General features: G+C 34.7%; 3 protein-coding genes and 1 long non-coding RNA gene across 5 annotated transcripts; 2 read left to right on the forward strand and 2 right to left on the reverse strand.

Moving 5' to 3' along the window:
* The first annotated feature begins 349 nt into the window (after window positions 1-349).
* Window positions 350-9,069, forward strand: LOC140839612 (putative E3 ubiquitin-protein ligase LIN-1). 2 transcript variants are annotated; one of them, XM_073206443.1, is made up of 15 exons: window positions 350-1,369; window positions 2,746-2,931; window positions 3,036-3,127; window positions 3,218-4,378; window positions 4,456-4,600; window positions 4,673-4,933; window positions 5,197-5,503; window positions 5,596-5,720; window positions 5,791-5,907; window positions 6,495-6,626; window positions 6,710-6,832; window positions 7,678-7,788; window positions 7,881-8,027; window positions 8,465-8,710; window positions 8,805-9,069. In XM_073206443.1, the coding sequence occupies exons 1-15, from the start codon at window positions 566-568 to the stop codon at window positions 8,820-8,822; spliced, it is 3,975 nt and encodes a 1,324-aa protein (XP_073062544.1). In that variant the 5' UTR covers window positions 350-565; the 3' UTR covers window positions 8,823-9,069. The 2 variants fall into 2 exon arrangements, with proteins under 2 accessions (XP_073062544.1, XP_073062545.1); XM_073206444.1 differs by having other exon boundaries at window positions 1,226-1,362.
* Window positions 9,070-10,719: 1,650 nt separating this feature from the next.
* Window positions 10,720-15,294, forward strand: LOC140839614 (casein kinase 1-like protein 3). The gene is made up of 15 exons (XM_073206446.1): window positions 10,720-10,934; window positions 11,032-11,072; window positions 11,600-11,669; window positions 12,052-12,200; window positions 12,301-12,396; window positions 12,491-12,561; window positions 12,934-12,995; window positions 13,085-13,148; window positions 13,254-13,338; window positions 13,442-13,568; window positions 13,755-13,831; window positions 13,981-14,035; window positions 14,454-14,590; window positions 14,795-14,982; window positions 15,139-15,294. Exons 1-14 carry the CDS (start codon window positions 10,859-10,861, stop codon window positions 14,972-14,974), a joined length of 1,290 nt encoding a protein of 429 aa, XP_073062547.1. The 5' UTR covers window positions 10,720-10,858; the 3' UTR covers window positions 14,975-14,982; window positions 15,139-15,294.
* Window positions 15,295-15,409: 115 nt separating this feature from the next.
* On the reverse strand, window positions 15,410-16,860 carry LOC140839615 (uncharacterized). Its single transcript, XR_012119765.1, has 2 exons — window positions 15,620-16,860; window positions 15,410-15,576 (listed from the first exon to the last, which is right to left on the reverse strand). It is a non-coding gene; the product is annotated as an uncharacterized lncRNA (long non-coding RNA).
* A 1,187-nt stretch (window positions 16,861-18,047) lies between these two features.
* LOC140839613 (MLP-like protein 43) lies at window positions 18,048-20,293 on the reverse strand. The gene is made up of 2 exons (XM_073206445.1): window positions 20,014-20,293; window positions 18,048-18,594 (listed from the first exon to the last, which is right to left on the reverse strand). The coding sequence occupies exons 1-2, from the start codon at window positions 20,198-20,200 to the stop codon at window positions 18,326-18,328; spliced, it is 456 nt and encodes a 151-aa protein (XP_073062546.1). The 5' UTR covers window positions 20,201-20,293; the 3' UTR covers window positions 18,048-18,325.

Here is a 20,293-nt window from a genome sequence, read left to right on the forward strand (position 1 = left end):
ATTTTTGTTCGACTTCGAATTTGAAATCTACACTTTGTTTGGTCTGCATGTGTTGTCTCCATGCACCTTCCGAGCCAAATTATTAATTACATAATTTGATCCTTCTTTAAATAAATATAACTCGGTTTAGACCGACGAAATATTTGTCAGACAATCTCACGATATATAAGATTGTCTCACACACGTTTTTGCTTCTCACATTTATGTGAAATGAGTATATTTGAATAATATTTTTTTTATATAAAAAATAATTTTAATTCATGATAAATCATAAATTCATTTTTGAGAATATAATAATTAAATTAATTATTATACATAGGATGACTGATTCATGCTGGTGGATCTGGTCCACTTTTATGTCTGTTGTCTGAATCAGAATTTCCGCCAAATTAAGAATTCAGATTCATTCTCCGACGCGGCAAATGGACAATAGACATTGCCGGCCCAGCCGGCAAATCTCAACTCTCCAATTATCAACAACCATTGATTTGTACGTAGCTGCGGTCCATCAATAATTCAATCCAAATCCACCTCTCTTGATTGAAGTTTCCGATCGACCGCCGTAATGGCTGCCGGAGCCACCACGGTGCTACAGACGGTGCTACAGCACACAGACGCCTTCTTCGCCGAAACACTCTCTCGACCCGAACTACGCCACCATGTTTTCTCTGCTCTCACGAGCAGACTTCCTGCCCCACTCACCAAATCCCTCAACTTCGCCTCGCAAACTGTAGAAAACGCCATCTCCACCACCAGCTCCTCAATACGGAGCTCGTCTCTCCGCCTTGCGGAAAAGCTTCTTTCTTCTGAAAATACTGCCTTTTCTTCGTTTCTTTTGTCTCTAGTGTACTCCCTCTCCCACCGGCCCGTTGACGCTTCGATCAGTCTTCTCGATGTGTTCCGCGCAGACCCTTCGTTGTGTCGACGAGAAATCGCGCCATTTCTGTTCGAAGAATTGTTTCTCGTGCATTTTCTCCCTCTACTCGAATGGTACAACGATCACAGATCAAACATCTTGCCCTCGAATCCATCCTTTAATATTGACAATTCAGGTGGCAATTACAGTGATGATCATTTATCCATAGTTTCCAACAATACAACACTGTTGTCTAAAATGAGCGGCGACCAGGCTTCTGCCCTCAAGGATTTGGAGAGGGATTACGAGGATTTACTCGACCAGAATTGCAGGACATTTGTGGGTTACTTTAAAGAGGTTTTGCAAAATAAAGACGGGAAAAATGTCGTTGCTCCACCTTCAATAGTACTGCGAAGGAGCAATATTGAATGCCGTGGTGAGACGGCTGTGTGCAGCGATGAAGAGAAGAAGATGAACAGCCAGGAATTTGGTCCCACTTACAGACGGTATAATGTAATGCTTTTATATATCATGCAGCTCTCGTTAATCTTCTCTCTCTGAAAATTTTTAATTTTAAAAAATAGAACTAATTTATGCGATATCTGTCGATTTTCAATTTAGCTATTTTGTGAGATATATATCTTATTTGGGTCATCCATAAAAAAATATTATTTTTTATGCTAAAAATATTATTTTTTATTATGAATATCGGTAAGGTTGATCCGTCTCACAGATAAAAGTTCGTATGACATTCTCACTGAGAGACCTAGTCTTTCAATTTTATTTGGATGATTTTTTCTTTCTTTCTCCTAGCACAAACCTGATTACCTTTTGAAAATTTAAATTTTTTTAAAAAGTTTATTTTATATATTATATCTATGGAAAAATAATTATTTAGTCATTATTTTATATTCATAAAAAAATTTATAGTTTGATTAGGTTTCTTTGATCTTGACTATATTAAAGTTCGAAAATTAATGATTTTATCATAATTTAAATTTAATTACAAATGTTAGAAAAATTTATAATTTCAAAACTTTTTTGATTACGTTTTTATGGTTATTTAATTATGAAAATAGCACTCATCCGTTTTGTTTGCTCTCTGATGACTATTTGATCACAGAGATGTCACATTTTTTTTGTCACATTTTTATTGTCTTTTGGTGGACATTTATTTGCAAAAAAACGTCAATTTTTTATTTTAAAAAATATTATATTGTAAGAGTTACTAATTTAATTACTAATGCATTTGAAATAATAAAATTATCCTTACATTTTATCTAAAAAACTCTTTCAAAAATATATTTAACATAGTTTTTCATTTCAAATGCATCATGTAACTTAAAGTGTAAACCCTGTTATACATGTAACATGACCTTTATTTTGTTTATTTTTTTATATAAAAAATTAACCGTACAAATACGTAACACATACATCTGAATATGTATGTGTGTGTATATATATATATATATATATATATATATATAAATATGATAAAATACTTTATTTCATTTTATTACCACTTAATATTTTTAATAAAAAAAAAACTCGTGTGAGACGGTCTCACGGGTCCTATTTGTGAGATTTATCTCTTATTTGGGTAGAATTTATACTTTTTATGTCAAAAATATTACTTTTTATTGTGAATATCGATACGGTTGACCTGTCTCATACATAAATATTCGTGAGATCGTCTCACAAGAGACTTATACATATGATTTTAACGAACTTTTTCTCTATTTATATTGGAAATATTATTTTTGGTGTAGTACTTTTTTTTTAAGAAAAGGACGAAACAGCTAAAAAAGGGATTATTTCATGCTAGCATTAGGGTAGTACCCTAATGCTAGATCCAAGGACTCAAAATTGATTTGGACATGTTAAAACAGCCAATGTGGACTGAAGCAGATAAATCGCTTGAACTGAACCACGGGACAAAGAATCTGTCAAGGTTTCCATCCTTATTCCCCGAGAGAGTTTCGCCCAGAATCTTAACGAGAAATCAAACCGCCGAAGGTGGTGACGATTCCAACGCCACCCATGATTCTTTCACAGATTCTGAAGCTGAAATAGAGGTGGAATTCATCGACATTAACAAGGAAAATAAATAAAAGTCCCGATGTTTTATGTTCTGATATTCCTATGCTGATCTTGTCTTAATTATTTATTTATCTCATAGGAAACGATCAAACCAACGGTCTTGTTTGACTCCAGGCGGAGCCAACCAGCCCAGAAGCAAAAGCGACCTTTTTCGGGTGAAGAATCAAGCCGGTAAGTGATTTTTTTTGGAAGCATTAATGGGATTGTTTTATCTGTTTGAAAATGTGATTGATTCTTTTCTTGAACTTTGTTTTATATCAGTTATCCCTCTTCTATAATGGGAGATGTGGGTATTCATATTGGTGGAGGAAAGCATACTCTCCCAAAGGATTTTGTTTGCCCCATAACTACTCATATATTCGATGACCCGGTAACGCTCGAGACCGGACAGACCTACGAGAGGAGCGCAATTCAAGAATGGCTGGACAGGGGAAATTCTACGTGTCCCATTACTCGACAGACGCTGCATACCGGTACTGTGCTGCCTAAGACGAACTACGTGCTCAAACGTCTTATTGCAAGCTGGAAAGAACAGAATCCAGGTTCTGATTATAGCCCATATGGAGGGGTAAGAGCGGCTAGTGAACCGAAATTTGGGCCGTCAATTCATTTTTCTTCACCAAATAGTGTGATAAGTCAAGCCACCATTGATGCAACCATGAGCGAGCTGCGACTTGCGATTACAGACCTTTGTACATCAGAAGTCTTGGGTGATTCTGAAATGGCTGTCCTCAGAATCGAGAGGTGCTGGCAGGAAGCAAATGCGGATTCGGAAATGATGGCCATGCTATCGAAACCACCGGTGATTAATGGGTTCGTGGAGACAATGTTCAACTCCGCGGATACCAAAGTCTTGAGGTCAATTGTTTTTCTCCTGACCGAGTTCGGATCAAGAGATGACAATGTTATCAAGACACTAAAAAGGGTTGATTCCGATGTGGAATGCTTTGTTGAACTTTTCAAGAAAGGCTTAAGTGAAGCACTTGTTTTAGTTCACCTCTTAAAGCCTGCGGCTAAGAGTCTTGTTGATATGGATATAGTGGACTATCTTTTGGAAGTACTTGATGATGATGCTGATGATAATGTGCCGAAGATGTATACAACGGCAAAAACAGCGGCAGTGATTCTCCTTGGGCAGATTCTTCGAAGTTCCTACGAAGCAACTATAACTGAAATCTTGAGAAGCATTCTTTCAGCCAAAGTCATTGAGAAAGTGATATCTAGTTTGGAAGCTGAACGTGTGGAGGAAAAGACTGCAGCCGTGAGTATTTTGCTGAGATGCATGCTGGAGGATGGGAAATGCAGGAACGTTATTTCTAGCAAAGCCAAATTAGCTGGTGTGTTGGAGATCTTTGTTGAAGTAAATGACGATGAACAGTTCGAGATCGTTCATTTTCTGTCGGAACTAGTAAAAATGAACAGGTGGTGAAGGCTATTCATCATCAGTATTTGTTTGTCATTATGATCGTGTGTGACTTACTCTGTCCAAAATTCTGCAGAAGAAATTTGAACGAACAAATCTTGCACATCTTGAAGGAAGAAGGTACCTTCAGTACAATGCATTCTCTTCTTACATATCTACAAAATACGCCGCAGACTCAGTCTCCCATAGTGGCCGGCCTAGTTTTGCAACTTGATCTTCTTGTACGCCTCTCTTACTTAGCGTGTATTTGTTCTTTCTTATTAACATCTGAACTAACGATGTGAATATTTTAGGATGAACCGAGAAAGATGAGCATATATCGTGAAGAGGCCATGGATGCTCTTATTTCATGTCTCAGAAATTCAGAGTCTCCGGTTACTCAGATTTCAGCTGCAGAGACAGTGCTTGCACTGCAGGGAAGGTTCTCATATTCAGGGAAATCCCTGTCAAGAGCTATTCTTCTTAAACGAGCCGGGCTTGACAAGACTTATCGAGCCTTTATGAGAAGGGATCAGCGGCACCACAATGTTTCTGCCGATCCTCAGGACACAATGGTCAGTTTCTTTTTTCATCAAATTTTGTGATTCTAGCTGCGAGTCAGGATTTTAGTATTGCGTGAAACTAAAGCTTTTAAGCCCGAGAAATTCACGGGCAAAATAGTGAAAATATATTACTAAAATTACATGGATCAAGAGAGAACGAAAAACTAAATAGGGGGTTGCCACGATGCCACTACTGCTCACCCACCTCTGGCTCCGACCATGTCTAGCTGCTAATTGATAGCTGAAGTTGTTGATACTTTTTACTGACTTTGTAGGAAGAAGAGAAAGCTGCTGATGATTGGGAGAAAAGAGTGGCTTTTGTTCTAGTCAGCCATGAATTTGGGTTGCTGTTTGAGGCTTTAGCAGAAGGCCTGGACAATACAAACGAGGATTTATATTCAATATGCTTGATGACGGCTAGTTGGCTTGTGCACATGTTGTCCATTCTTCCGGACATGGGAATTGTAGGTGCTGCGCGCGTATGTTTGCTCAAGCGATTTGTGTCCATTTTCAAAACCCAAAAAAACACCGAAAACAGAGTCCTTTCCATGATTGCACTCAACACTTTCATCCGTGATCCAGGTCTGTGGCCAATTTAAATGAATAGTAAACAGCGTGCTTGAATTTTTCCAAGTTGCATTTTGTTATTACTCCTGCATTCTTGCATATTTTAGAAGGATTGCATGATCTATCCTTGCACATGAAGGATATTCTGAAAGGATTGAGGGAGCTTAAGAAATCATCTGTCATGGCATTTGAGATGCTAAAGGTCTTCTCAGAAGAGCACGACACGAGTGCAGTAAGTTTTGTACTCCTCACAACAGTTTATTCTAATGAATTAGACGCCTTAATCTTCGTAAGGGTTTCAGGATCTGTGGAATCATCAAGAATTATGTCAAGAAGATTGCAGCGAGAATGGAGAAGTTCTGGCCATAACCTGCTTCAGAGGAATTTTTTTCTCCGGCCATTCAGATGGAACTATAAAAGTAAGTATGATCATTCTCCTTTTAGACTGATTGCATTCATACGCAGTAACACAACCATTCCTGCAAGTAAGGCTCGTTAAATGTGTTTAAAAATGGGTATCATTCCTTCGGTAGCGACTTAGATTAATCATTCTAGTTGGATGTAAGAGTTGTGGAGTAGTTGTTACTGCAGCTCATGATGCAACAATCTACCAACTTGTGGACCGGGGATTAATACGTGCGTGCATGGAGTGTTCATCTAGATCACTAGATGCATACTTGGAGACCGTGGAATGCGAAAGAATGTCATGTGAACATTGTATATCCAACAGAGATGATGGTAATGCCCAATGTAGCATCAAAATATCGGGGGAATATGAATGTGTTTATAAGTGCTCATAATCGACGACAACTCGAGTTAATCATTTTTTGGAACAGTCTGGATAAGAAATAGTGCTACCGGAACTCATTATGCCTAGTCTTGCTTGCGTGGGAGTAGCTAGTGTGATTGGCTACATAGTTTCCTGTCTGAATTGTTTTGAATTTTGTTAATAAAATGGTGCCGTTGGCACTTAAAACGTACAATAATTTCTTCTTCATTGCTAAAGGTATGGGCCAACAAAGGTTCCAAGATACAAATCATTCAAGAAGTTCGAGAACACACTAAACCAGTTACAAGCTTGGCGATACTACAATCATCGGACAAACTATACAGCGGTTCACTCGATCGCACTGTGAGGGTATGGGTTTTTTTTCGTGCTTCGAGTCCGCTCTACTCGAGTTAGATTTCGACTTGCCGAAAGTTTCGCTTAAATGTATGCAGGTATGGTCTGTAGAAGAGGATGGAATCCATTTTGAACAAGTTGAGGAGATGAAGGATCAAATAAACAGCCTAGTAGTTGCTAATAGCATGGCTTGCTATATTCCTCAAGGAGCCGGAGTCAAGGTAATACACACACACACACTTGTCTTTTCTCCAATTCTTATTTTTATTTCTTTCTTATACACATTGCTTGTATATAATTAATTTATTATATTAATTTTTCAAAGAAGATCGTGGCTCGTTAAAATAAATTTGGTTTCTTGATGCATCTCTTCCTATGAAGAAATAAATATCCTTATTTTAAATTTTTTTCATTCTAAAACCTACGTAAATCTCTATTATCATATCAACCAAGATGTCGTTGTCAAATATTTGCAAAAGAAAGAAGATGTCAAAAATAACTTTGATAGCTTGAGCTATCGCAATTTGTTATTAGATTATTACATCAAGGGTTGTTTTAATACTTAGATGAGACATGAAGAGACGAAGATATATATGTAAAAATATACATATTACTCACCAATAAGACGTTACTCATTTATCATATCTAAATTATACATCCAATGATTGACACATCATTGGTGGATACAGAAGTGGGCATGGTAGAGATTATTTTATGTTACACATGAAAACTTTTTCTTTCTGTATGATGTGGTCAAATTTTAGCCATTGAGTCATCAACATATATGTCAAATTCCATAAAAAAAATGTGAGAGACCTACATGATATAATGATATTAAATTATGAATATCAGTATATCGAAATTGATGTATACTATATTCTTGATGTGATATCACGAGCACCTACTTGTATAATTTGTCGATGTGTTAATATTTTTAAATATCATAGTATATTACTAAGATTAACATATTAATGTAATATTCTTTAAATTATTTTTTGTGGGTGCGACCATCTCATATAGTTTCTATTATTATGTAGATAAAGATCTTATATTCACATGTTTTAAGGTACACTCATGGAATGGATCCTCAAAATTCCTTAACCAGAATAAGTACGCTAAATGTTTGGCTCTTGTACAAGGAAAACTGTATTGTGGATGTCAAGATAGTAGCATTCAGGTATGTTTTGAGTACAATACTTGTGGAATATGTGCCAAGAAAATATATAAATGGGAAAATTAAATTGACAATTGTTTTTTTTTTCCTTTCAGGAAATTGATTTGGTCACGGGAACAATGGGAAATATTCAAAATAGATCCAAGAACTTGATTAAAAGAGCCTATCCTATTTATGCCTTGGAAGTTCATGATGGGCTGATATATGCTGCAGGTTCTTCATTCGATGGATCCATTGTGAAGGTAATATACATACATATATATGTATACGAGTAGGTTTCTTGTAATCTTTATCTTGTGAGACAAGTCAACCCTACCGACATTCACGATAAAAAGTAATACTCTTAGCATAAAAATTAATATTTTTCATAGATGACCCAAATAAGAGACCCGTATCACAAAATACGACCCGTGAGACCGTTTCCCACAAGTATTTGTCTATGTATACACTATCGATCGATGCAAACGTGTCATTAGTACACATATGCATGTGTTGACATTTTTTATGATTGAAAAAACGAATAGAATTGAACACTAGGCTGCTAAAAGGCCGATCGGGCACTTTTTCCATTATATTTGTATGTTTAAATTTTTTGTCGATATCATGTTGAGAGTCACTAAAATGTTCAGTATCATCTCCAAATTCTGCCAATCTTTGACTAATCCGGCGTGATTCATAGATATGGAGCACTTCAAACTATAATCTGGTCGGATCACTGGCGTCGACGATGGAAGTCCGGACGATGGCGGTGAGCTCCGAACTGATATACTTGGGATGTAAAGGTGGGACAGTAGAAGTTTGGTGCAAAACCAAGTACAACAAAGTTGAAACTCTCCAAACTTCTTCAACCGCAAAAATTCATTGTTTGGCTCTTGATCCCAATCAAGATATGTTGCTTATTGGAACTTCTGATGGCAGGATTCAGGTATTCCCAAATCACAAGACATGTCTTAATTTAAAGTATTTTATTTCACGAAAAGAATATTACTTTTAAAAACCTTTTTTCATTTTTCTTTCAGACGTGGGCATTGAGTTGAAGGAGGCACTCAAATTGATACAGTTTGGTGATTATGAATCAACACTTCCCTAAATTCTTACATTCTTTTCTTTTAGGAATAAACACACACGCACATATATATCCATTATTGATGGAGATGTTATTACAAAGAAATGTATCTGGTTGGTCGATTCGCAATAAAAACTTTAGGTTGTGCTTAGATGAATGAATTTCAAATGTATTTTTGTTATTTAGAAAAGCAAGATCATAAACTTCAAATTCACTCATTACATGTTTATATAGTATTTTAATGTTAATAAAGATTAATTTAAAGTTCCACCATTAACGATCATTAACGATGTTATTTGAAATTCATTCTACTTTGTAAAGTACGATGTTGTACGAGTTTCAATTATAATTTTAGTGTTAATAATGAAACATTAATTTTGACACAAATCACATAACATTCAGACTTTGAGCCATTCCCAAGCGGTTTGTATCCGTGTTATGTTTCGAAAATGTGTACAAGGACAGTGCGATATATTTTGTAAATGCATTGAATGAGATATATCTTTAAAACAATAACACTCTTGTGGATGTTTATTAATGATCATACACAAAAAAACTCATGTTAGATTGTTTCATGAGTTAATTTTGCGAGACGGATTTTTGACTCGACTTAATTCATGAAAAAACAATACTTTTTATATAAAATATATTCTTTTAACTACAAATATATACTGGATCAACTCATCTCACAAATATATATCAGTGAAATCATCTCAGAAAATAACTGCTCGCCGTCATTATAGCTTGTTTCGCAAGGTACAAGTTCAAATTCTATAGATTTATGACAATCTACCAACTCTTGAATTTTGTTTGTATTTGAATTAAAAATTTATGATTATAAATCCGAGTTTAAAACTAAATATCATAGATTTTAAGGGATGTTATTTGAAAATTAGAGACTAAAATGAAATAAGAGAGAGAAGATTTATTATATTTGAAAGTAAATTAGGGATTCATTTGTATATTTAAAATAAAAAAGTTGTGAGCTGTTTGGCCGAAATATTTAACCTCTTCCTGATTAGCAGACCCTATAATGTGCTCGCCCACTTAGTAAAGTAGACATAATGGTTTTTTTTAGTTTTTTTAAACGATAGAAAATCTGCTATCATTATTTATCGGTATGCATTAATAACTGTTCAAACTAACGCATCAACCTACAAACTACACTAGTCAGGTAAATTGAATTGAAAAAAATAATACGCGACATTCTTGTCCGAACTGTAATGTTATCAAAAATCAATCTCATAATTTTGATCAAATGTTCCTCTTCGAGACAATGTTTATTAAATAATTGATAAGTAGAGAATGGTGGGATACATTTCTATATAACTTAACGATAAAATCATATTTATTCCATCAATAATACTAATTTTTAAATGGAGAAATATATCTTCATTTTAATTAACATGATTTTTTTCATTATTTATAATGTTTAATTAACTTGATAAGATCTATCTAATATACCAAAGATCAGTATTTATAATGTTTAATTAACATTTTTTTTCGTTTTAATTATAAATATTATAGTGAAAGAAAAGTTATTACATGATCGAGAAATATGTTTGAGAAATCACCCAAAAATTAATTGCGTAATTAATTTTAAAAAAAATTAATAGTTTTTGAATATTTAAAATTTTGGGAAAAAATCTTTCAATAATCATCTTTAAAGTAAATTATTGCTGTAATTAAAAGCAAATACATGAAATTACGAAATCCACATTATTTCTCTCTCCTCCACGTTGGCATGCCCTCCCAAATCCGCATGGCTGCCAGACTGCTCGAATACCGACTTGAGTTGTACTGTACAACTGGTCAATGCATCGATTTCCTTTTTCTTTTTGATTTTTGAGATTAATAGGGGTAATAATATATATCACCTAACAAACAATAAACCCTTTTCGGTGTGTGGCTTCTGTTTTTTGTCCGGAAAAAATTCCTCGATTGCTCTTTGTAAACAGTAATTTCGAGAAGCTTGGATTCGGTTGATGAGAATTGAGATTGGATCTGATGGAGAGGATCATCGGAGGCAAATTCAAGCTCGGCCGTAAGATCGGTAGTGGATCCTTCGGTGAAATCTTTCTCGGTGAGGTTTCTTTTGAATTTGTGGATCATACTTCTCTTCGTCACTTTAGATTTACCTTTTTTATATATTATTTTTCTGACCTTTTCCCCCTACGCAGCTACGCATATCGATAGTTTTGAGATCGTCGCTGTGAAAATCGTGAGTTCGGAAATTATTATTTATTATTATTATTCTCGTCTTTAGCTCATGAAACTGATGGATTCTATTTCTGCATATTTGATGAGAGAGAATAGAATTGTAAAATTGCATGCAGCGGGAGTGGATCGCTTATTGTGTTTAATTATTATTGTTTTCATGAAATGGAAGTGGTAATTAGACTAAAGCTACTGTAATTCAGGTCCATTGCTATTTTGTTTGCTTGTAAGCAGGTTTTAAGTGCTTCATCGATTGGGTTTCACATTTATTTGTTTTAAAGGAACATCGGATCAGGTTCCTCATATTCATTTGCTTCAAAAACATGACCACATTGCACATGAATTGATTGGTAATACTTTGTTAAATTGAGTACACGTGGGTTGTTAGAAATTTGGTTTATTTTATTTGAAGGGTCATGTTTCCAGAAATGGATAATTGGGTCTGTTTGTTTATTTGTTGAAGATAAGATTTTAAGTCAAGTTAATTTTTGATGCTAATCAAATTTTTTTGCTATTTGTTTCTGTATTCAGGAAAATAATAAAACCAAGCACCCTCAACTTCTTTATGAGGCCAAGTTATACAACATTCTTCAAGGAGGAAGTATGTACTATTGAATCTCAAGGGATTCGCTATGCAATTGGCACGTGTTTTTCAAATCCATGGGTTGTGTGAATGACAATAGATTGATGTTTGGTTCGTTCCAATTATTTTGATTTGATGTCTGAGACCAATGAAATATATCAGAAATTACTTTACTAATATGTTAAATTAAGCTTTAGTGTATGTATTCACTCGAGATTCATCAATTTGTTTGCTTGTCGGCAACAATCACAAAGTTGATACTCGATAGTGTCTCCTTGAGATTTATTTTATGTCCTGAGGCATGGTCTTACTTCCAGTAAACATGTTTGGTTAAGTCATACTGACTATCGAACTGTGTCTTCATTACGTGTCTCTAAAGCATTTCCATTTCTCATTTTAGGCGGCATACCAGGTATAAAGTGGTCTGGTGTGGACGGGGATGACAATGTTCTTATCCTTGATTTGCTCGGTCCGAGCCTTGAGGATCTCTTTGTGTATTGCGGTCGGAAATTATCATTGAAGACCGTCTTGATGTTGGCTGATCAAATGGTAAGCTATAGATAAATGGTCTTTGTTATCTCCTTTTCTGTGGTAACAAATTGTATCGGTGTTCTGATTTGGAATTTTTTCTCCTTTTTTGTATCTATAGATAACTCGAATAGAATTTGTGCATTCTAAAGGGTTTTTACATCGAGATATTAAACCTGATAACTTTCTGATGGGTCTTGGTCGAAAAGCAAATCAGGTATGGCATTTTTATATTAGCATTTCTTGTGATTTTTCTAGCCTTTCACCTCGTCTTTTTTTTATGTTTCTTATTCCCTTACCACACTTTATAGGTTTATATTATTGATTTTGGTCTTGCTAAAAGATATCGAGATTCAACAACAAACCGGCACATTCCATACAGGTTACATTTTTCACTCTTTGAATTGTGAAGCCATTGGCAAAAATTTCTACATTTTTGTTAGTTTTTACAATATATTTGGCTCATGATATAATTGATGTGGTTTGAGCTTGGGAGTTGAAGTCCTGAGAAACCACATGTTCTACCAATTGAGTAATTGGTTTGCCTGAGGTTGGCCACACCTCATTTGACACCTTGGTTCATTTTCAAAACCCTTCATTTTTGTTGTTTGGGAAATTAAACTTGTGATTTTTTTCTCTCTCCTTGAATCAGTTTCTGATTTGTTTCATTGTTTTCATGTCATTACACTTGTGAGCGGCAGTCTATCTCAGTTTTATTGATCTTCATTATTTTGTTTAACTTTATACTCTACAGGGAGAATAAGAATTTGACAGGAACCGCACGATATGCAAGTTGTAATACACATCTTGGGATTGGTAAAGCTAGGATTTCCCTTTTTGTTTTATTTATTTCAATAAAAGAGTGACGTGATAGGCTCTGAACTCCCACTTTATTTATTATGTAGAGCAAAGCCGTCGGGATGATTTGGAGTCCCTTGGATATGTACTTCTGTATTTCTTGAGAGGAAGGTCTGCTTGTTCTTTTCTCCTTCACTATTTTGAATATGCTTTCCATTATTTAAGGATGTGATCATTACTTGTACAATTTTTGACCAACCTAGAATCTTCTTCTAGCCTTCCATGGCAGGGACTGAAAGCTGCAACGAAGAAGCAAAAATATGACAAAATATGTGAGAAAAAACTGTCAACTCCCATTGAGGTGGATACATTAATCTATAATTTTATTTCTGGTCGTTTTTCTTTTTTTTTTTCATTTCTGATTTTTTTTTTTCTGCATTTTGTTCATCAATTATATCTTGAAGGTTTTGTGCAAGTCTCATCCTGTGGAATTTGCATCCTACTTCCATTATTGTCATTCGTTGACATTTGACCAACGGCCTGATTATGGATTTTTGAAACGCCTGTTTCGCGAACTGTTTACCCGTGAAGGTTAGGGCCAAGGCTTTATTCCAAGTTTACATAGATACCTTGCTTCATAAAAGTTTCACGTGGGTGATAAATCACACTCTTGGATATTGTAAATTGGTCGGAAAACTGAAGTTTGGAATTGATGTGTGGATCGTCCCCATATCTTTTATTGCTTGAAGTGTTGATTTGTTTCTTGTCATCTTGCAGGGTATGAATTTGATTACATATTTGACTGGACCATTCTGAAGTATCAGCAGGCACAAACAAGTAAAACCCAGCTGCAGGTATAACTTGTTTTCATTGTTATTTCATTTATTTTTTCTGATTCAACATATTTCATAGCTTTCTTGGAAAGATTACAAAAAAATATATTCATTTACTGTGTGAGTTGGTGTGCATAATATTCCAACACTGCTGCGATTGATTTTCACAGCCAATTTCTGGTGAGGGTAGTCGAGCAGTTCCAATGGACATGGAAAAGCATCGAGGTTAGATTTTTTTGACACGTGGATTCGGTAGTTAAGTGATAACTTATGAGTGTATGTTGTTTCCCATGAAAGATAATATTAACGATTCAATTGTTTTAAGGTGGTTCCTGTGCATTGAAACACTCTCTTTACTAGCTGGTGTAAAGATGAAGCTATTATTAATATTATTATTTTCAAGTAATAGAGTTATGCATTGGAATCTATATACTCTCTTAGTTAATTGTTGGAGCCTAATTTTTGTCATATGGTTTTCGGTGCTGCGAACATATATGAACAAGGTTGAAATTGAAATATAAGGCACGAAAAACAGACTAAGAATAAGGATAAATTTATTATTTATATTATGCATGTAAGAAGGATAATTTCCAATTTTTTTGAGATGGCTAATTCTGGAATCTTTGGCATGTCGTTTTTGCAGACAATAATGCATTGTTTTCGGCTGAATTGGGTGATCGTATGAGGTCGAATAATGCTGCTACTAATCCTGGTGTTCACATGCAATTTAGATCTCCGGCGAATCGAAATCCTACCCATGGGATCCCTATGGATAGAAATGTACGCAACCTTTTTGGTTAGAGAAAGTGAAGCAAGCTAATCTCTTCTGCATTTTATTTCCTTTTCTTTCTTTAAGGATAAGTTGCTTGTTTTTGTGATAATGTGTTCATAACATTTGATTTGTGCTTGTTATTGTTTTAGGCAATCATATCATGTTCTTCCTGTTTTAGTTAAACTGGAAAGATGATGTTCTTTCTTTTGTAGGTGCAAAGTGGTGCACCGCAGTTGACACCTACTTCATTCACTCCTGCTGTTTTGGCAAAAGGGAATGCCTCAAAACCAAATTTATCAACCGAAGCAAATGCTACTCAAGAAAATGGTGATAGCAGTGGTCCTTCAAGTAGTTGGATTTCTTCCCTACGCCGTATTTCTTCTTCCAAATGATTTATATGGTACTCATCCCCTTAAGCCTCTTCCTCCCTCAACCACCTGCCAATTCCACCTCTCTTTTTCTATCTGTAGCTTTTTTTATTTCAGCGCGCAATTTATGATGCATGTTCACAAAACCATTTTCTTTTGCTTAGATACTTCTTGTTTATGTTTTCCAGGTAAACTTCTTGTCAAAAGTACTGCACATATGCTATGCATTTCAGTTCATTCCCCAGCTTGTGTGAAATTGTTGAGGTTGTAATGAGTAATGGATGGGATGACCATTGTATAAAGACTTCATTTCCATTTCAGTGGAATATGGTAATGTTCAATTACATAGGAGTTGGTGTGCCGTTAAATTGAAATGCACTATTCTTTTATGGTGTGAAGCACATGTTAGATGTCTTAATTAAGATCATCAGTGAACACTTTGGTATTTGCGCTTGCATATAGGTCAGGGTTCTGTTTCTCCTACATTGAAGCAACTGTTTAGTTGCTGTTTTGTCTTTTTTTTGTTCAGTAAGAGGAATGAAATGTTAATCCGTGACAAATCATTTTGTCTCACGTGTCCATGTGGTGGCTGTTGAATTCTTGTACATGTGCACGACATTTTAATGCTATGATGTAACTTTGGCACCTTAAGATTCTGATTCTGTGCACCCGGTGTTGTCATGAGAATGCCTGGTTAATCTGACTGGATTTGTTGGCGATGAAATATTTGTCAAATTTTGTGCCTTGTTCAGTTATTTCTAGTTTAGGGCAAAAACGTCTTCCATTGACTGGTTCCTTTGTTTTTGTTTCTTGTCGTAATTTGCTCGTGGGTCCTTTCCTGGTTCTCTCAAGCTTTTTACTGGCATTTGGAATCTGAGTGCTCTTTTCCCTTTCTGCGATTGTGAAGGAAGAAATGCCTTTATCTTTTATGCCTCTCTCAGTCCTCTCCTTCTTTAGCGTCACATAGATCATAATTTTCACCATGCTGAATTTTATTGTTCTCCTAACTTTTATCTTGCACCATCTGCTTAACACACTTAATTATGAATCTTTTGTGTGTGCGTGTGTGCGTGTGTGTGTTGTTTCTTTTGTTTAATTTTGGGAGGTAACGTATCCAGCGTGTTATGATGGGCTGAATCCTCTGTAAATTATCCTATTTATGTTTCTGCATCATCTGGTCACTCTATGTTGGGATCTTTTTGTTTGTTAAAGAAACTGTTTTTGGTGTCATTTATGTATCCTTCTAGCTTGCTAAACCAGACTGAATTATCTATGTTTCTTATATTTGGGTTCTTGCATGGTTTAATGTACCGGTGTCTTTTGCTCTTGTTGCTGCTAAATACCAATGTCACCAGCGCTTTATGCTGATTTTGATTGTACGAGCAGATAAATTTTTTGTGGCGATGTTTATCGCTATGGCAGATGCAACCAATGCCAGATAAGTTTGAAGTTTTTTTTTCCTTTTAATTTGTGATGAAAGAACATTTTCATTAATCATCCAACAAAGTTCTGTTTTACGAAGGGGCTGAGAATAAGTGGACAACAAATTTTAAAAACAAAAGACCCCCCAAATAAACCGTAGGAAGCAAGAACATGGGCTGCTTTATTTGTTGATTTTCGGAAGTTTAAAGTTTTCTGTGATTGGGAACAAACTACCGATAATTTGTTGATTATTCAACCTTTACATTTATTAACGAAATTGTGCAGTTCATCTATTTTATTCGTGCCTTGAAATGAGTGGGAGTTGTATTGGCGAATGTGTGTGTCTATATCTATATGATCGGACCTATTGCGGTGAAGTAAATCTCTTTGGTGCCGTGTACTAGCGTATCTTCACTTAATGTCCAAGTTCCAACTTTGGCATGTTGGATGCTTTTTAACTTCTTGAAGTACTATTAACTTGAATAGTATCGCTATGCTTTTATATATGTAATGTATCAGTTTATTTTTTTCAAGTTCAATTTTATATTTTTTACAAAAAAAAAAAAAAAACTACTATCGTCTATAAGCTTAAGGGTAAGGTACCTTAATATATTACATATTGATATTCTGGTTTTAAAAAAAATGTGATATTCTAATGTCATTAGTTTAAATTAGTTATTCTGCATGCACACATGATGTATGTGAGTACAATATTTTTTTTATCATTATCGATGGATTAAAGTAAAATTTGACAAATTATGGAGTGATTAAATTGATATTTGAATTGTTGAAATAAAAAAAAATTTGCGCTAAAATTTTAAAAAAAAAAACAAAATTGTAATATTAGTATTATATAAAGGTAAAATAAGAAGAAAATGTTGGTGTACTTCCTAGATGGTTATTATCATGTCTTCAACTTAATAAAATACTAGTTATTCTGCACACGCGTTGCGTGTGTGTACAATCTTTTTATCATTATCGATGGATTAAAGTGAAATTTGACAAATTATGGAGGGATTAAATTGATATTTAAATAGTTGAAATAAAAAAAATAAAAATAAAGTGTGTTGAAATAAAAAATAAATAAAAGTGTGATATTAGTATCATATAAGGGTAAAACCGGAAAAAAAAAGTTGGTGTCCACTTTAGATAGTTATTATTATGTTCTCACACTTAATAATATAGTAGATAAAATAGACATTCACATACGAAATCACTCGTTTTCGTTGTGTCAGTTTACAACGTGGAGTTCGTGGTGGTCGTATGTATTCGATTTCGTTGGTTTAACAATGCGTTTATGTGAATGTATCGAGTGGCCTCTTTTTGCTCAGTTTCAAATGATTTCTACTATCGTATTACATAGAGCAATTTCGATCTTTTCTTTAGCTTTTGAGCTCTTTTTAGCGGAGCCCCGAATCTGTTGGGAAACGCAGATAATATCCGACCGATTAAAAAACCGGCACGAATCGTTTGGGCAGGTTATTGGGCTTTATAAAAAAACCGAATGACCAGCCTAATAGCCCGGTTCATAGTATACTAAAAACAGCCCAAGCCCAATCATGAATATCATTCTCTATTATTCAAGGAATTTAATAATCCCATTCCTCGAATTTGCTAAGCAACAAAACTATCAAATTCATTATCATAAAAGAAAATCTTCGAGAGACAAATTCTGAGCACACAACATTGGAAGGACATTTATATAGGTTTTGAATTCAAAGTAACATAGTAGATGACATCTCTTACAAACATTTAGACACATGTGTAGCTTGTTCACAATCTCTACCAAGCTATCACTTATTTGCAAACACATACATTGCCTTGATACACACCAATAATAAGTTGGTCTATACGACGACAACGAGAGGAACCATTATTACTTATACGAGTACATATGCGACAGATACCACGAGAGATTTATTCTCGATTCAGCATGGATTAACATTCGATATACTATTTCCCAATGTGATGAGTCTCGATGTCTTTTGTGATGTCGATGAAGTAGGATAGCAACGAAATCGGATGCTCGACTTCATCGTGAAGCATCTCATACTCCAATGTCCATGTTACCAATTCAATGCCACCTTTGTTTTCCACATGGATGGTTATGAGGAATGCCTTGTATTTCTCCATCAAATCTCCTTCAAGCATCTTGAATTCCATCAACTTTTTACTCTCGTCTATCTTTTGAATCACTTGTTTGGCTGTCCTTTCTTTCCCATCTATTTATTGCATAAAATATTCAAACTCGAACAAATTAGGATAAAGTCAAATTTTACTCGATGATATTGCAACCAAATATATATTAAAATAATATGATTTATTTTATAATATAATATTGTACTGTCAGTGCTCCACATGTCGATATAATTGCGAGCTGTATTGAAGCGGACAATTCGAAGATATGCCCCCGAGGCATTACGCAATTGTCTAAACTTAGATCTCCACATTCTGGATTTTGTTTTTTTTCTCCCTAGGTGTTTTGTTTTGTTTTGTTTTTTTTTTTTTTTGGTTCAAAACTCTATTTTTAGGAAAAAAACAAATTTCCTGAGTAAAGGAAAAACGAGCTAATTATAACTAAAATAATTTTCTTTTGAGACGGTCTAACGAATTTTTATCTATGAAACAGGTCAACCCTAACGATATCCACAATAAAAAATAATACTCTTAGCATAAAAAGTAATACTTTTTCATGGATAATCTAAATAAGAGATCCGTCTCACAAAATACGACCCGTGAACCCGTCTCACACAAGTTTTTTCCTTATAACTATTGCGTGGTCTCGAATTTTTATATGCCCATTACTTTTTAACAGATTCATGTATACTTTGGAATTAATCTTGGCAATTGGGGTGAATCAATTAAAAAAATTGGGCTGAAACATATTTCAAGAAAAGTTATATTCGTAAAAATTTAATTTTTTGTGTGTTGAATAATCTATTTGAGATTAATAATACACGTCTACTGTAGTAAGCTGCACTTCGTTAAATACTCACTCAACATGTTGATAATTTTTGCATTAACTGAAAAATAAAATCCATTCTCTGTGTAAAAAAATTAGATCGAAATCCTATACATCTATAAAAAAAAAATTGGATTTTGAAAAAAAAAATGTTATATGAGTAGTTATCATAGAGTTTTACGGAAAAGATGGAGTATTTCTTGTGCTAATTTTCTATATTAGTTTATCATCATCTTCATCAGTCATCACACTTGATTTTTTCCATTATTCGAACAACTTTCAAGTTGATCTATGATATTTCAAGCTCTAGGATTTGGATAACTATGATATACCAAAAAGTGTTATTCTCGATGTCTTTTAATAAAAAAATCATTAACTAAATCACGCTCTTTCTTTCTTACCGAAAGGGGAGAATTAGTGAAACCATATTGACGACATCTTTTTCCATACTTCTGGAAAAAGCATGATAAGATATCTGATTATTGATCATCTTGTATCAAAACATATATAAGATTTAACACTCCCGATATAATATAGACTGAATCATATCCATGCGTATCTACATGCTTAAATTCACACACACATGCACACAAAATTAACATGCAACAAATTAAAGTACATAAAGAGAAGCTAGCTAGTAAATAAATGTCCTTTAATTTGAGAAATATTTTAGTCTCACCATGAGTATACCTCCAGCAGATGATGGAACCAACCTTTCCAAATTCACCCTCATGCAGATCACAGCCCTGCACTTTGTCTGGGCTAGCGGCGGAAATGTGCTGCGGCTTTTTCTTGAAAAGGTCATGAAACAAATCTCCACCGGCCTTGAATTCCGTCGCAGCAATCAGCGTACCGATCAAACCCATCGCTATTCCTAGGGATACAATGCAAACTGAAGGCTACTAACAAGTTTGGTTGAAAGTTACAGCAAAAGGATTTTGCCTTGCCCTCATTATATA

The sequence above is a fragment of the Primulina eburnea genome, chromosome 8 (assembly GCF_022965805.1).
Source record: "Primulina eburnea isolate SZY01 chromosome 8, ASM2296580v1, whole genome shotgun sequence".
NCBI lineage: Eukaryota > Viridiplantae > Streptophyta > Magnoliopsida > Lamiales > Gesneriaceae > Primulina > Primulina eburnea.

Coding starts and splice junctions, on each gene's coding strand:
- LOC140839614 (XM_073206446.1), top strand. CDS start 10,859: ATGGAGAGGATCATCGGAGGCAAATTCAAGCTCGGCCGTAAGATCGGT. Junction 12,201..12,300: donor TGATGTTGGCTGATCAAATG/GTAAGCTATAGA, acceptor TTGTATCTATAG/ATAACTCGAATAGAATTTGT. Junction 13,832..13,980: donor CAAGTAAAACCCAGCTGCAG/GTATAACTTGTT, acceptor TGATTTTCACAG/CCAATTTCTGGTGAGGGTAG.
- LOC140839612 (XM_073206443.1), top strand. CDS start 566: ATGGCTGCCGGAGCCACCACGGTGCTACAGACGGTGCTACAGCACACA. Junction 3,128..3,217: donor TCGGGTGAAGAATCAAGCCG/GTAAGTGATTTT, acceptor GTTTTATATCAG/TTATCCCTCTTCTATAATGG. Junction 4,601..4,672: donor TTTTGCAACTTGATCTTCTT/GTACGCCTCTCT, acceptor TGAATATTTTAG/GATGAACCGAGAAAGATGAG.
- LOC140839613 (XM_073206445.1), bottom strand. CDS start 20,200: ATGGGTTTGATCGGTACGCTGATTGCTGCGACGGAATTCAAGGCCGGT. Junction 18,595..20,013: donor CTGCTGGAGGTATACTCATG/GTGAGACTAAAA, acceptor TGCAATAAATAG/ATGGGAAAGAAAGGACAGCC.